General features: G+C 41.4%; 1 protein-coding gene across 8 annotated transcripts in view; it reads left to right on the top strand.

The window, feature by feature from the left end:
* The window catches only part of LPP (LIM domain containing preferred translocation partner in lipoma), a 677,239-nt gene that overhangs the window by 552,820 nt on the left and 109,040 nt on the right, over positions 1–15,379 (top strand). For all 8 annotated transcript variants that reach the window (XM_019463484.2, XM_019463486.2, XM_019463485.2 and 5 more), the window contains one exon: positions 11,003–11,172. In XM_019463484.2, coding sequence (XP_019319029.2) covers positions 11,003–11,172 — 170 coding nt within the window. The remainder of the gene's footprint in view (positions 1–11,002; positions 11,173–15,379) is intronic.

Raw genomic sequence — 15,379 nt, 5'->3', positions numbered from 1 at the left:
CTTACATCCAGGATGGCATTCCATTTTGTGGATTTGCACAGGAATTCCTCAGAATATGAATTCTGGATAAAGGCCCAGATATAGAAGTACATTGTGCTCTATTGTGCATGTGATTTATACCATCGTTCATAACAAAAATGTATTTTACAGTGATACATCTTGGAGGAATTCCTCACATTTTCTTGTCGTTTATCACTTAATATCGAAATTCCTCCTGGTAACCCTTTGAGTCACCGAGGGCTGGGATTGCTGTTGAGGTACCTAGGACCTACTGACTCAGGTGGATGAGGGAAGTTGCCCAACGCCACAGGTTATATATATGATAAAGCCAGGATTAGAACCCAGTTCTTCTAACCAGAGATCTACTACTTATCCCACACGGGTGTTTTGTACCCTTTAAAAAACTAAATAACAAAATAAAGTGGAAGCCTCTTATCAAGTGAATGTTATATATAACTCCAGTGTCCAAAAATAAATCAGTTCAGACCAGGTATGGTCAAACAGGAAGCAGAGCCTGGCCTTTTATGGCCCCAAGGTACCTCTACAGAACACCCAGATGTGTTTCAGACGGATGGATTGGTTCTGCTGTTTCAGAAAGTCATGTAGTTAACCTTGTTCTGGAATCATGCAGGACTCATCCTTGTGGACTGCCAGGTCCCACAGGATGCTCCCATATGGATGAAATTTTACCCCGTGTGGAGGGAGAAATTCCTCATGCTCAGGCAACAGCGCCTACTAGTGGGGGAACACTCATATTGGAGGTGGCTCCCCCCGGAGATGGTTTGAGCCGCCAGATCACTGTGCTGGGAGCCCGAAGGCTTCCATCCAGGTCTCATCTCTTCTGTCAAGGCACGGCCTCTCCCGCAGCCTTTGTTTTCACATCTGTGAATGAGGTTGGACCAGATGTTTTCTAAATTTTCCACATGTGCTTTCCTTCTTAGACTTTTAAATCCCTTTAACAGTGTCTTAGGGGCCTTTCAGCACCAAGTGGAGAAACCAAAGCTGGGGTGTGATGTCAGGTGAGAATATCGCCCACCTCCAGGTTCAGCACTATGTGTGTATGTAATGGGGGCCAGGTGAAAGACCACTCGACTTGGGGCCAGATGAACCAAGTCTGAATTCCAGCTTTTCTGTCTCAGTCTTGCACAAGACTATTCTCCTAGGTTCACTCATTTGCTAACAAAGGATAGGTGCCTTAGATAGCTTTTGGTTATTGTGAGGTAAGCTTCAAACAGCATCATGTAAATGATGACATTTCATGTGAACCTGCAGGATTATCTCACTCTTGATATGTCAGAAATTTAAAAGTAATGCTAGTCATAACTTCCATTTTTCTCTTTTTGGAAGCCTCAGGTGAGAAAGCACGTTTAATATTGTAAAGTGCTATATAAGTGTAAGGAGTGCTTGGTAACATCATAAGAAGATGATCATGGCTATTTGGGGGCATTGAAATACAATAGCTTTAGCAGGGAGCCTGGGTGGCTCAGTCGGTTAACCGTACTACTCTTGATTTCAACTCAGGTCATGATTTTGGGGTCATGAGATTGAGCCCTGCATTGGGCTCCGGGCTCTACAGTGACAGCGCAGAGCCTTCTTGGGATTCTCTGTCTCCCTCTGTCTCTGCCTCTCCACGCCCTCTCTCCATCAAAATAAAAAAAATTAAAAAAAAAAAAAAAAAGAAAGAAAGAAGGAAAGAAAGAAAGAAAGAAAGAAAGAAAGAAAGAAAGAAAGGAAGGAAGAAAGGAAGAAATACAGTAGCTTTAGAAGCACCCTCGTGAGTTACTCAGGGTTAAGTTTGTTCTTAAAGAACCAAAATAAATTTGGAGATTTCCTACCACAGAAACTATGAGTAGCTGGGCAAATTAAAGCATTTTCAGCTTGGAATGGAGCTTAAAGGAAATACAGATTCCCATGAGAGATACCATGAAGCAGATTCCAAACATAAATCAAAAATAATCGTTGCAATAGCAGTTGTAACTGTACTAGTAAATATTGATTTTTATTTCTGTTAACGGGTCAATCATGAAATTAATTTTAAATGTAGGAAAATAGATTAAGAATTCAGAAGGTGAGTATGAAAATGTCCATGTGTAAAAATTAAGTTGAAAAGAAATCTTGACTTTAGTCAAAATAGATGGTGATATTCCTGTCAGGGATGTTGTAAGGTTTATACGAGCTTCCTGCCAGGCCGGATGTTTTTAGGAATCTTAGAATTCTAAAGCAATAAGCCAGGTTAGGGGATAGGTTAAGCGGGCTCCAAAGCCAGACTGCCTGGGCCCCTATCCCAGCTTCAATATTTAACTGCATGGCCTCGGGCAAGTGACTTAATGTCTTTAGGCTGCCATTTCTTCAGCTATGATGCAGACGATGATAGGACCTACACTATCAGGCTGGTGGAAGGATTACCTGAGATAATACATCTAAATGCTTAAAACAATGCTTGGCAAACACTAAGTCCTGCATAAATATTGACTGTTGTCATCACTCTGGGGTCCATATATTTTTGCAGGATTAGGGTTGAATTTCTAGCACTAAATTCTATGAGTAACATTTTGGTGAATATAAATCTTATATAACTGCCTCACAGATGCAGCTGCCTCTATAACCCCCATATTGACTGTCCTCTTTAAAGGTAGGCCCAGGGGTACCTGGGTGGCTCAGTCGGTTAAGTGTCCAACTCTTGGTTTCAACTCAGGTCATGATCTCATGGTTCATGGGTTTGAGCCCCGCATTGGGCTCTGTGCTGATAGCTCAGAGCCTTCTTGGGATTCTCTCTCTCTCTCTCTCTCTCTCTCTCTCTCTCAAAATAAATAAATAAACTTAAAAAATATATAAGTAGGTCCAGAGTGCATATCTCTGTGCTTTTAGTTGCAATAAGCTCTCTATTTGAAGTTGTGCATATTATACCTCCTATAGCTGGAGGGAGAAGGAATAGAGCCTGTACAAGGCCCTTTGTGGCTGTTGTTGAACTTCATGGCCAGATAGTGAAGGCAATCATCACCATCTTCTTTTTACAGAGGCTGAGAAAATGTTACCACTGTGCCACACTTAGCACAGAATAGAGACTTCATAAGAGCATTTATTGAGGGGCTGACAGAACGGCTGGACAGTTGACTCAACTGAAACCACCTGATCCTTGAGGGGGTCTGATTATTGCTGATTGTGAAAACAAGTGCCCTCAGGCTCTGGAAATTTAAGAAATGTGTTCAGGTTCCCATAGCTAGTGAGTAACAAAGGCAAGACTCGCAGACCTGTCTGGTTTCCTTTACATCTTTATATAGAACTTTGTTCAAGGGTGCCATGTATTACATTCAAAACTGCAAAGCAGTGTTTTTTGTCTTGCTTTTGTTGCTATCTGGCTTTTGCTTTTATTTGAGCTACTTTTCCTGAGAATGGAAGTTGCCAGAAAGTGATTGTCCTGACGTTCGCCGTGCATATACATGTTACTTAGTTCAGTGGAGGTTGGGACCAGGGTGTGTCGTGTCCAACTCACTGCCTCTGTCAACACAACTAAGTGCAACTTATTAGGATGTAATCTCTGTGGGGCCAGGGCTTTGGTCCTGTCATTGCTTTGTAAGAATTCTCTAGGACAAACTACACTGTGGAGCACATTGGCATGCAGCTCCTTGTAGAGCAATGGTTCTCAAACCCACTGCACATTAGCATTATTATTTCAGGGCCCCACACAGACCAAAGAAGTCAGAATCTCGGCAAGTGAAGCATGGATATCAGTATTTTTTTTTTAATCTTTCCTGGTGGGAATCCAGAGTTTGAGTTTCAGTACTTTCCAATCTTCTCTGAAGGACCGCCACCTATACTGACCTGCCTACCTCTAGCAGACACTGACCACACCCACGATTTGGGAGTTGGAGAAGTGATATTGTATCAGCTCTTCTTTTCCCGGGCGTGGGAATGGCCCACGCTCCTACCCAGCGCTGAAGACATCGTAGTTGAGTTCTGGGTGAATAATAAACTTTACTCATAGAAAAACACATGCTCATTAAGAAGATGAACTGGGGGCGCCTGGGTGGCTCAGTCGGTTGAGCGTCCAACTTAGGCTCAGGTCATGATCTTTGCGGTCCGTGAGTTTGAGCCTTGTGTCGGGCTCTGTGCTGGCAGCTCAGAGCCTGGAGCCTGGTTCGGATTCTGTGTCTCCCTCTCTCTGCCCCTCCCCTGTTTATGCTCTCTCTCTCTCTCTCTCTGTCTCTCAAAAATAAATAAATGTTTAAAAATAAAGAAAGAAAGAAGATGGACTGTAGAAGTCTGCCCTGCTTCCTATCTCAGCCCACCTCCTTCTGCCTCTGAGACCTTGGCCAAGTGACTTCACCTCAGATGTCTTGCCTATCAAATAAAAATAGGTAATCATTATAGTGCTATGAAAGAATGTATGTGGAGTGCTTAGGACTGTGCCTGGCATCGAGAAAAAAACACAGTAATTTTCTTTTATAGTTTTGTTATGCTTCTTCACAATGCAGCATAGTTAAGTCAGCAGAACATGTTTACTTTTGCAACCCCATGTGGGACTCCCCCGCCCAAACCACCCCCTTACCTGAAGGTCCAGCCTAAGCAAATATGTATCTATAAATGAATCACCTCATGGCTTAGCCTTCCTTTCATCAGTAGGATTCAGCCTTTACTCTGTCTTCTCAGCTTTGTGGCCCAGGCCTTTATTCGCCCGCTCCTGTACTGTTCTCTCTGACAATTTGGGGTTTTTTTGTTTGTTTGTTTGGTTGGTTGGTTATTTTTACTCAACTTCTTATTTTATACTAAGATGTTCCTTACTTTGTCTCTCTCGGAAGGCTTCCTCTGTCTACCACTGGTCTAGTGCTGTAGCAGCCGCTGCTCTTTTGCCTGCTGTGTGCGTGCCCACGTGTGCGTGAGAGAGAATGCAAGCACCTGCGTGTAGGGGAGAGAGAGACAGAGAGGAACTGCCATCTGCCACTTCCTCCCTCCCACCCGAGTGCCCAGTGAATCTGCAAGCATCTCAGCAAGGATCACCTGAGCAACAACATGATGAAATAGTACAATACGATCGTATACACACAGGCAGGGCGACAAAACTGCAGTCCTGCGGTCCGGCTTTTAAGATCCGATAAGGATTCCATTATTCCCACAACTAAATGGCACTCACCATAGGAGACTGAATATCGCCACGTTATTTAAAGGCAGAGTCCAAGAAAGTAGGAAAAGACTGAATGTGGTGTACGATGTGATATGTAATATCACACCTTAAATGGTGACCAGTTGACGTTCTTGATAGACTCTGTAGTGTCTAAGGCCATACAGCAGCACTGGGTGATACATGCATTTACAGCACAAAATGAGGCCTCTGTAGGAGTGCTTCTAATTAATATAAGTGAACTTCTTTCCCTGGCTTCCATTCTGGCAAGATATGAGAACATGTAGCTGATTCTGTTCATGTACGTTATCAGTGACTCGAAAGCCATTGAGAAGTCTTCCAACGAAGACATAAAGAGATAACATTAGAGTGATAACTCATTGGTGGAAAGTAGACCTTTTTGGCCAACTTATGAACAGTCTGTACCTGAATGGGTTTGAATGCATATTAAACAAGCCTATTTGGGCAATGCTCAGCCACTGTTATCCTGATGAGCAGTACAGAAATAGGTACCCCTTGGAACAGTGGCTCAAATTGGCTGAACATTAGAATTACCAGGAGCGCTTTTAAACTTCAATCCTAGGACATCCCACTTTAGAGCAATGGAATCAGAATCTCTGGAGCTGGAACCCAGTAATCCGTACTTTTTTTATGTTCCCCAGAGTATCCAGCATATTGGCAATGTTGAAAATCACTGTCCTACGACTTAAGTAGTTTAAAAAGCAGGGTGTCTATTATTATGTGCAATAATGCTACAGGATTCTATAAAACAAAAGCTTTGGCGATTAGAAAATGCCGTCATTCTAGTACCTTCAGTGAATGTCAGATGGACCTGTCATATAAAGAATGCAAGTTTATTCTATTATCTTTTTCTACCTTCAGCAGAAGATAATTTCTGACTCGGCTTAATGGAGTATCTGCTTTAGAAAGATAACTCCAGTGGCCATATGTAGGATAAATTGGAACAATCTTTTTGTTTCTAGGAATACTTTACCATGACTTCATTACCCTGATATAACCCTATTGATTCAACTTTTCAAACAGGATTTTGTTCAGAATATTTTGAAGAAGGTGCATAATGAGAAGCCTGATATGCGATCAGCATATAGGGTTTCAATTCATTGTGATTCTTAAAAAGAGAATATTACATTTGCTTGTGCCTAAAATTTCTATTAAAACTCAGATAGCAAGGGAGACGTGAAGATAAATGTGACCTAGCTTGATGTCTGCATACATTTTCTAGTTTACTTTTGATGGTGAATAATGCAGAAGTTTGAAAGTATCACCAACTTTTAAGATGGCTATGGACATTTTTGATCCTACCCCCAAAACAAGCAGGGCTTGGAAAAGGGGGCCTGTGGCCTCTTATAGTAATGGTGCCAGGATCACAGGAAAAACATTTTCAAATAAAAATTTTTTTCACATTATAAAGGAAATACATTCATGTTACCAAAAGAGAAAACTGGAACCAATAAATATGAAAACCTGTGTCCCACTAATCTACCTCCCTTGCTTACCCTGTTGATCTACCTGTAATATCACTCTCCACCCGTGCCCTTCCTAAAAATGACTTATTTGAATTCTGCATAACCTTCCAGATTTAGCTCAATACTAAGACTTCCATAAAGCCCTTCCATTTATAAGAGGAAGTGAATCAGAGATACTGGTGTAGTCAGGAAGCCATTGCAATGGCCCATGAATGATGGAGCCTGATTTAGGTAGTAGGCATGTTGCAGATAGAAGCCTTTCGGAGACACTCCAGAGGTTGCTATAGTTAGCACAGGGGACTGGGGGAAGGGGTGAAAAGAACCCATAATGGGTTCCACAGCAGATATGAAGCGATATACCTAGCAAGCAATAATACATAACCAAGCTTTAGAAACCAGTTCTTTTCATTTATTTATTGTTGGATCTAGGCATCTTAATTTACTGTCAGAACTCTCCTCAGACGGTCTGACCCTCTGTCATTGTTTTTTTTTTTTTTTTTTAAATTACTGTGCTAAGCTGTGCCAACCAGCTCCTCATACCAGCCCTGGGTCTGAACTTGAGCTTCCTACTGGCCCCTAATCAAACTCTGTTTCCTTCATGCTCTGATGCCTTCAAGTCTGGTACCATTCCCCCTGGTTTTTCTCATTTAAAAGTGCTGAATACTTGTCCAGAAGATGGGCATTCAGGTTGTGGTGTGCATTTTAATGATGTGTAGTATAAGCCCCTCTAGGGGCAAGGATGAACCATGCTTGAGTGACTTTCTTTCCATTGTGAGTGCTTCCCGAAAAGGCATAGTTTGTAAATTCTGTTAATGTGAAAAGGGAACATTCGGGCACCTTTTCTGTCCTGCTGATGTGTAGGGCTATTTTTATTTTTTGTTCTTAGCTCTTTTTTCTGGGCTTGTGATTCTAAAGGTGCCAGACTGACTGCCCTCGAGCCCGTGTCCCCGATTTCTCCCAAGAATAGGAAAAATATGGGAGGCAGCAGAGCTGGTCATGTCTGGGTTCAGCGTATTAGCTTGACCCACTCTGGAAGAATATCCTCCAAAATACAAAGGAGAAGATTGTTCCTTATGAATCCGGCCCATCTGCTTTCATAGCTGAGAAGACAAACCCTTGTGCCAGCACCAAGCCACTGCAGACGTGTGGGATCCCGTCAAGTCCAGCCACTCATTCCCTTTGGAAATACTAAAATGTTTTTCTCTCTCCCCTCTCCACCTGTCACAATTTCATCCTTGAGCTGGGCTCACATGCATCTTTTCCCATAAAACCCTTCCTAAGTCCCCTATCACATATGATTTTCCTTCCACACCTCCACAGCACTTTCTCCTCTGGCACGTGGCACCTTTTTTTCATGTGATTGTAGAATGTACGTGGTCTTGTAATGCCTGTTAAAGGCACTGACCAAGTCTACTCCATTTCCATTTATCACAGAAAAGCAGAATATAGTACTTTGCAAGAGTAGATACCTGAGGAATGTTTGTTGAACAGAATGAAAATTGCAAAGCTTTTCTGTTCAGCCTGACGTTTAGGGGTCTTCCCTGATCTTTCTCTCTAATCGGTGATTGAGATTCTCTCCCAGATCCTCAGGGATAGCTAGCAAACTCTCCATAAACTGTGAAGAGTGAGCTCTTGGGTTCCAGAGATTATGCTGTGGATCAGCTGTAGTTTAGATCCCAATCGCTATCTCCAGCTGCTTCATAGACCACCAAGACATTTAGCCAGAATTCTTTTTGTTTGCCCAAGTGTGGTCCACACATCACTGTGTAGTCCCTGGTGGACTGTCAAGGAACCCAGTTTAAGGTCTAGGAAGGAAAAGAGTAATAAAAAATAATAATTCTGTTGACCTGAATTTAACAGATCTGAAATGTAAAATTACAGTTTTCACAGGTAACCAATCCACTGTTAATAATCATCACATTCTTAAAAGATTGCACAAATATCACAAAACCTCTGTTGACTGGTGTTGTTTGACCAGTATTCACCAACAGTGCCGTTCAGCTCAGAGTATTTTCATGTCATTAGTATGTTTTTTTTTTCCTGCTGATGCTAAACCTATATTTTTCATTATCACTATTGTATTTCATTGTTTCTTTAGTTCGCCAGAACACATCAGTGATTTCAATATGGTTCAATGAAGGCGGGAAAAATAGTAATAACGATAATACCATAAATACCACTTCAGATTAATATTAAAAATGTAAATTTTTGTGAACAAGGATTCCAATATAAATATTGGAAGCAAATCTGTATGTTGTGAAACAGATATGATGGGTTTGCACAAGCAGTTGAAAAAGAAAAGTTTGAATACTAAACTATGCTAATGACTCCTTAAACATTAGACTTTATGAACTGATCCATTTGCCTATAATCCCAGTGTGTTTTCTGTAATGAAATGTCAGATAGTGGCATGAAACTCTAATTTTAGCATCAAGTTGAGACGTAGCACAGTGAACTATTTAGTAAACCAATTAAGCCGGGTTTCTTTTCTGAATAATCACAAAACAAGAGCCATATGCAATAACCTAATTTTGTTACTAAAGGCAATTAAGTTCCAAATTTTAAAGGCACTTTTCTAAGGTTATCTATCTCATAATAAAAACAGGTACAAGTTGACTCTTGGGCAGAAGTTTATAAAACAACCACAAGGTTTATTACAAAAGTTTTTATCCAATGTCAAGAATATGATATCAGGACTTTATAGTATCAGCTACCATAGTGGCAGTCAGTTTCCAAGAGTTTAATTAACTCTTTTTTCCAGTACTTGATATTTCTTATTCCTTCGGGGGAAAATGGACTGTCGTTTGGGTTATATTTTAAAAATACATTTAAGTCCTGCAACAGAATGTATAGAACTATTTTCCAGTGCCAATGCAACCAGAGAGGATTAGAAATATATTTGGCTCTTTCCTCCCAAGTTGAAACATTTAGCCCTCCCGTTTTTAGGTGTGAAATGGTTGTCAATCCAGTGGATGGAGTGCTGAAAGCAGTCTTCATGAGAAATCTCTCCGTCATGTCAGCTCTGTGTTCAATCCCGATGCACACAACGAAACAGAGGCAGAACGGCATCGTGGTTAAAACCATGGACGCTGGAGCTAGACTCCTTGGATTTGAATTTCATTGACCGTTTTTGTGACGCAGTTTCCTCATCTGTACAATAGGGAGAGCAACAGACCTATGACATAGGTGGTTGTAACTATGAAATGAGCTTAACATGTATATAAAGCACCTTGAAAATGCCTGACACGTGGGAAACACTGGGTTTGCTTACAGCTTATGTGTCAAAGCCCACAGCACAGATTCTTGCTGACATTCCCAGCGACCTGTAATTATTTGTTAAGACTTTTTACTTATCGAAATAAAGACTAAGAAAGAAAACTGGATGTGGATCTGACCTCTGGCTCAAGATTCCCATGACGGAACCAGATAGAGATACAGATTGCAACCAGCACAGGGCTTCACGCTGACATAAATATTTGCCTTCTGTAATGTTTTATTGTTCCTATTTAAAACAATGATTTTTTTAAAACTGAAATCTGATGTCCATATGTGGTCCACATGTCCCATAAATCAGTTTGAGAATGCTGAAAGTTCACAGAACGCTGGGCTGGACAGTGACAACCAGGGCCTTCGGGACTCAAACCCTTACAAGTATGTGGAATCTGTTATAGGTTTTAGGGACATTCAAAGTATGATCACACTTGGAGGCAATACTAACTGAATTGTAATAACTTAAAGGGTGTCAAGTGTAGTGGGAGACTTGCTTAATGAGGCCCTAGAAGACAGAACTGGAACTACTGGGTAGCAGTGAGCATGAGGAAGCAGTCTGGCTCAGTATGAGAAAGAACTTTCCAGCAGTCAGAGCTGTCGGGAAATAAAAGGGACTCCCTTTTGATCTGTCATTGAGGGCTGGATGCAGAGAGATTTTACAACCTGGGCTTTTGTGAAAGGAGGCGCAGTTTGAGTTTGGACCCAGTCCCCTCACAGTCTAACTGGACACGTAGACTCTCTAAGCAGAAAGACTTTCCTAGGCTGTGCCTTCCACTGCTGCTATGCTGAGTCATGTTCTTCCTAGACTTGTGTGTGAGACTGGAGGCACAGCACTGGCCTCGACATTCGGAGACCTGAGTTCTACTCTGTCACATTCTGTAGGGTCTTGAGCTGTGAGGGTCAACTTTTCAAATGCTTCGTGTAAAATCTCCATCATGGCAGCCTCACGAAGGTGAGTCCTGGCTATGTTGGTGATCTCGTGCCTGGTGGTGGCGGTGGTGGGGGTGTCAGCCCTCTTGCTGCCGCTGCCACTGTGAACCTGCTGTCTCCTCCATGTTGTCTTCTTCAGAAGGACTGAAGGTGTTCCTTGGTGTGCTCTTAGCAGTCAATCCCTTCTTTCTTTCAGGCCGCTGTGCTCGCTGTGGGGAAAACGTAGTTGGGGAAGGGACAGGATGCACCGCCATGGATCAGGTCTTCCACGTGGATTGTTTTACCTGCATCATCTGCAACAACAAGCTCCGAGGACAGCCCTTCTATGCCGTGGAGAAGAAAGCCTACTGTGAGCCCTGCTACATTGTAAGTTCAGACTCCCTCTGCCGCGCCTCCTGTGCTTTGCAAAGATGTCTTCTTTGGCAGAATGCCAGTCACTCCAGATAGAATGTAGTCATCGGATCTTTATTTCTCCACAGATTTCAAAGTGTGTGTGTGTGTGTGTGTGTGTGTGTGTGTGTGCGTGTGTGTGTGTAAATTGGCAGACCTTAACTTTTTCTAACTGTTCCCTGTTCACATGCGGTCAGAAAAGCATGAGGAGGGTCCATCAGTGGTCTGCTGGATCATCACCTTGTGGCTTTCAAGCATGTATGTACAAGCTCTCACATCACCCCCCTGAACATCAGAAGGTTTCCCCTAGTCATACCTCTTCTTATTAGGTCTCACCTTGCATTTGAATTTGCCAGTATTGGTAAAGAAACAACACAGGGCCTCTGGACTTGTCTGTGCTCTTTCAAACTCCTGGCCCCTTTGAATCACTTCTTACCCACTCAAACATTTTCTTACCACCATGCCCAGCAAGTTTTCAATGATGCAAAGAAATAAACCCTTTATTATAGAAGGAAATGAATTTCCCCTAAAGGAAAATGAATAGTAATACTGACTGAGGTAATAATTGTTTTTTTTTTTTTTTAAAAGAACACAACAACTATACTTTAATTACATAAGTAGGTGACTCTTTTCAGTTTTTACCAGGCTACTTAAGAACACACATTAAGCTACACACACATCAGAAGATAGATCAATGTGATGAATGAACATAAACTTTTTAAAAATCTAAAATGCATTTCTTTGCTATCTATCTGCATACTTTTAATCTGTTTAGCACTTGTTAGTGGGAAAAGTAGTGCATTTTTGCAAACCCACAAAAGAAGCATGGTTTCACCACAGTGTCGGGGCATTTTTACGTAAAAGAAGCTTTGGGTGCAAGGTCCTAGGAGTTATACATAGCCTTGCAGATCCCCAGGGTTCAAGTTCATCGCAAAGTTCCTGGTCTCATTGGTATCTATCTTCCTGTGACCTGACGGCTCTAACTCATTGCAGCCCTCGAGTCTCTGTAGCACAGATCTGAAAGTTTGTTAAGATTAAGATCTGGAGGGATTCAGTATAGTTTGTGCATCTCTTAGGTTCAATTTTATTCCATTTTCCTCCCTAAAGGCAATTTAACTTAAACGTAGATAGCCTCCTAATAGTACTACACAATGCTGTAGCTGGGAAGGAAAAAAAAAGGTCATTTGTCTAACTCCTCATTTTAGAAGTGAGAATACAGAAACACAGAGAGGAGGAAAATGACTTCTTCTGTTCAATCCTTGGTGTCAGACCTGGGGCTATATTCAGTTTTTCACACCCTTGGTCCCGTAGTCTTTGCTGACAGTACACATTTTTAGCTTGTTTGGAACATAAACACGAATACCATAGTGTCCTGTTGATCTCAGGGAGCCATTACATATGAGCTTAAAGCTCATCGAACCAAAGCTTACCTCCTTAAGAAATAAGAATATTCAGGATGCCTGGGTGGCTCAGTCAGTTAGGTGTCCGATTTCGACTCAGGTCATAATCTTTCAGTTTGTGTGTTCGAGCCCCGCGTGGGGCTCTGTGCTGACAGCTCAGAGCCTGGAGCCTGCTTCAGATTCTGCGTTTTCCCCTCTCTCTGTCCTTCTCATACTCACGCTCTGTATCTCAGTAATAAATAAACGTTAAAAAATTTCAAAAGAAATGAGAATATTTCAAATATCAACCTTTGAAATCTTTACTGAAAAGAGAAAATTACAGAACTCCCTGTCTTTTGTAAGCAGACTGCATGGGCTGTCATTCACAATGACTTAGGACCACCACATGGAATTCTTTACTGCAGCGAACTCTGTGATAATGATGCCAGCAGAGCTTCTGGAAGCCCCTATGGCTTTGTCCTTATATGAAGTGACTGCTGTGTTTTTCTGCTGTAGCTCTTGTCTCTATTTTCTGTCCTTTTTCAGACTGCATGGTTGATTCTTGCTACCATTCACGGGGCTGCGGTGACAGCCTCCTTCATTTTTTCCTGTGTCTCTTAGAGCTAGGAACCCTGAGAAGTGTTGGGAAACAGGATAACAGGTATGAAGAACATGGCTTGAATCTGATGTCATCACTTCATGCTTAGTCTCCTCGAGAAAGTTACTGGATCTTTCTAAGCATCAGTTTCCTCCACAGTATAATAGGGATGATTGTAGGATTCTCCCAAAGGCCTGTGAGGATGAAATGGGGCAATCCTGTAAAGCACCCTGGGCCTGCCCAGGGAATGGTAATGGAATGAATGTTATTCTGAGATTAATTTTGGCAAGATTTCTGGCATATGTGGTTTTTCTGAATATAAGGACCTTACAAGGGCTGTGAAATTCTTTGGGCTTTAGGAAATTGTTTCAACCCCTCAGGCACACCCCTGCCCCATTTTTAAATGCATTTCTTGCCCTCCTGGTTGAGTAATAAGACTAAAAAAGTGTAATCTGACTCAGTTATGGGTTTGTACAGCATGTGGGCTCAGGTTTCGATCTCTACGCCAGGCATAGGAGCTCAGTGATTCTTCAGGAGGGAGTTTCTTTTACTTTGGGTCCCTGTTACTAGACCGAGCTTATGACAAGGTAGAGTATCTGGGAGATATTTAATCACATCCTTGGAAAGTGGGGTGGACTCAAACAATGGAAATTCTTACCATCCCTCTTGACTTTCCCTCCCTCATAAGAAACGTTAATCAAGATTTTTCCTTATGAGACCTATCCATGGTGACTCCAAAATGCAACTTAATTCTTGTCAGAATTCAGTTAAGCTTTATTCAGAGGCCCTTGTTCCATATTGATTTCAGAGTTTAGCACGGACCTCAAGCTCTCGGATGGATGTTCTAGCATTGTAATTTCTTTGGAACTTTTCGTAAATCCAATAAGCTGCCACACCAGAAAAGTAAAGAGCTTTCTTTTGGGGGGGATCGGGGAAGCTCAGGGTATAAAATGAAACAAGTTGGTGTTGAAGACAGAGTGTGTAGTAAGGAGGATCCTAGGGTTGTGTGTATGTCTCTTGGAACTAAAGCCCTGGGAACAGGGCCAACTGCAGTGGCATTCAGTCAAACTGCCTCTCGTTCCCTTGTGGAAACTGATGTCTGAGAGACATCCTGTAGAAGGAAAGTGCAGAAAACCCAGGCTCTGGGCCTCAGTCAGTGTGGTGGCATTATTCAAGATCGTGATGTAGTTCATTATTTCTGTGCAAAGACCACCCACGTTCAATGCTCTGAGTCCAAGAAGGAGACCCATCTAATATAAATTTAATTTATTCTTGCCTAAATTGATTATTAAGAATCAACTTAGATCATATTTAAATTAACCAATTACATAATTTACAGGGAAAATACACTAGTTAGGTCTTCTTCATCTTTCCTTCACTGATTATTCATATTTTCCTGTTGTCTCTTGAATCTTTAATCCTTGCACATATACACATGTAATTAAACCAATTTGGTTCTGTAAGGTATTATAACTCTCGTTAATGATTTTTATACATGCTTTTGTGTTTTCTATTGATTGACTTAATTTAAATACGTATATGGCTTTCCATTGTTAATAATCTCTATTTATAGCTTTTGTCTGTTTAATTTTACCTTATGTTTGCATACTACATTTTAAAGTTATTTGCCCCTAGAAAGGTATTGGGTATTCTCTGTTCTTTCAGTGTTGTAAATAACATGCCTATAAAGAGCTGATTAAGGTTTTTCATTATTTTACTTTGAATTTTTTCCTTAGCATAAATTGTTTGATTTTTGTGACCACATTTACTTTACAGCACTTCGGAGAACTTTTGCTTTCTTTAGAAACATTTCTAAATTTCTAAATTTCTTTAGAAACATTGTTCAAACTCACAGAACCATCAGCAATATGAACCCATATGTTAAACTATAATCTATCCACGATTGAAGAGGTTTATTTATATTTATTTTGAGCCAATTAAATAAGTGCATTATGTAATTTAAGTTTGTATGTATTTGTATTTGCAAATCAATGAGATGCTTTTCTACTTTGGTGATCTCTTAACAGCTTAGTTTGGGGGCACCTGGGTGGTTCAGTTGGTTAAGTATCCAACTTTGGCTCAGGTCATGACCTCGCGGTTTGTGAGTTCAAGCCCCAAGTTGGGCTCTGTGCTAACAGCTCAGAGCCTGGAGCCTGCTCCAGATTTTGTGTCTCTCTCTCTCTCTGCCCCTTCCCTGCTCGTACTC

Source organism: Panthera pardus, unplaced genomic scaffold (genome assembly GCF_024362965.1).
Source record: "Panthera pardus isolate Hobbes unplaced genomic scaffold, ASM2436296v1 HiC_scaffold_16, whole genome shotgun sequence".
In the NCBI taxonomy this organism is placed as follows: domain Eukaryota; kingdom Metazoa; phylum Chordata; class Mammalia; order Carnivora; family Felidae; genus Panthera; species Panthera pardus.
The sequence above is the reverse complement of the archived record's forward strand: the minus strand, read 5'-3'. Positions and strand labels throughout refer to the sequence as shown.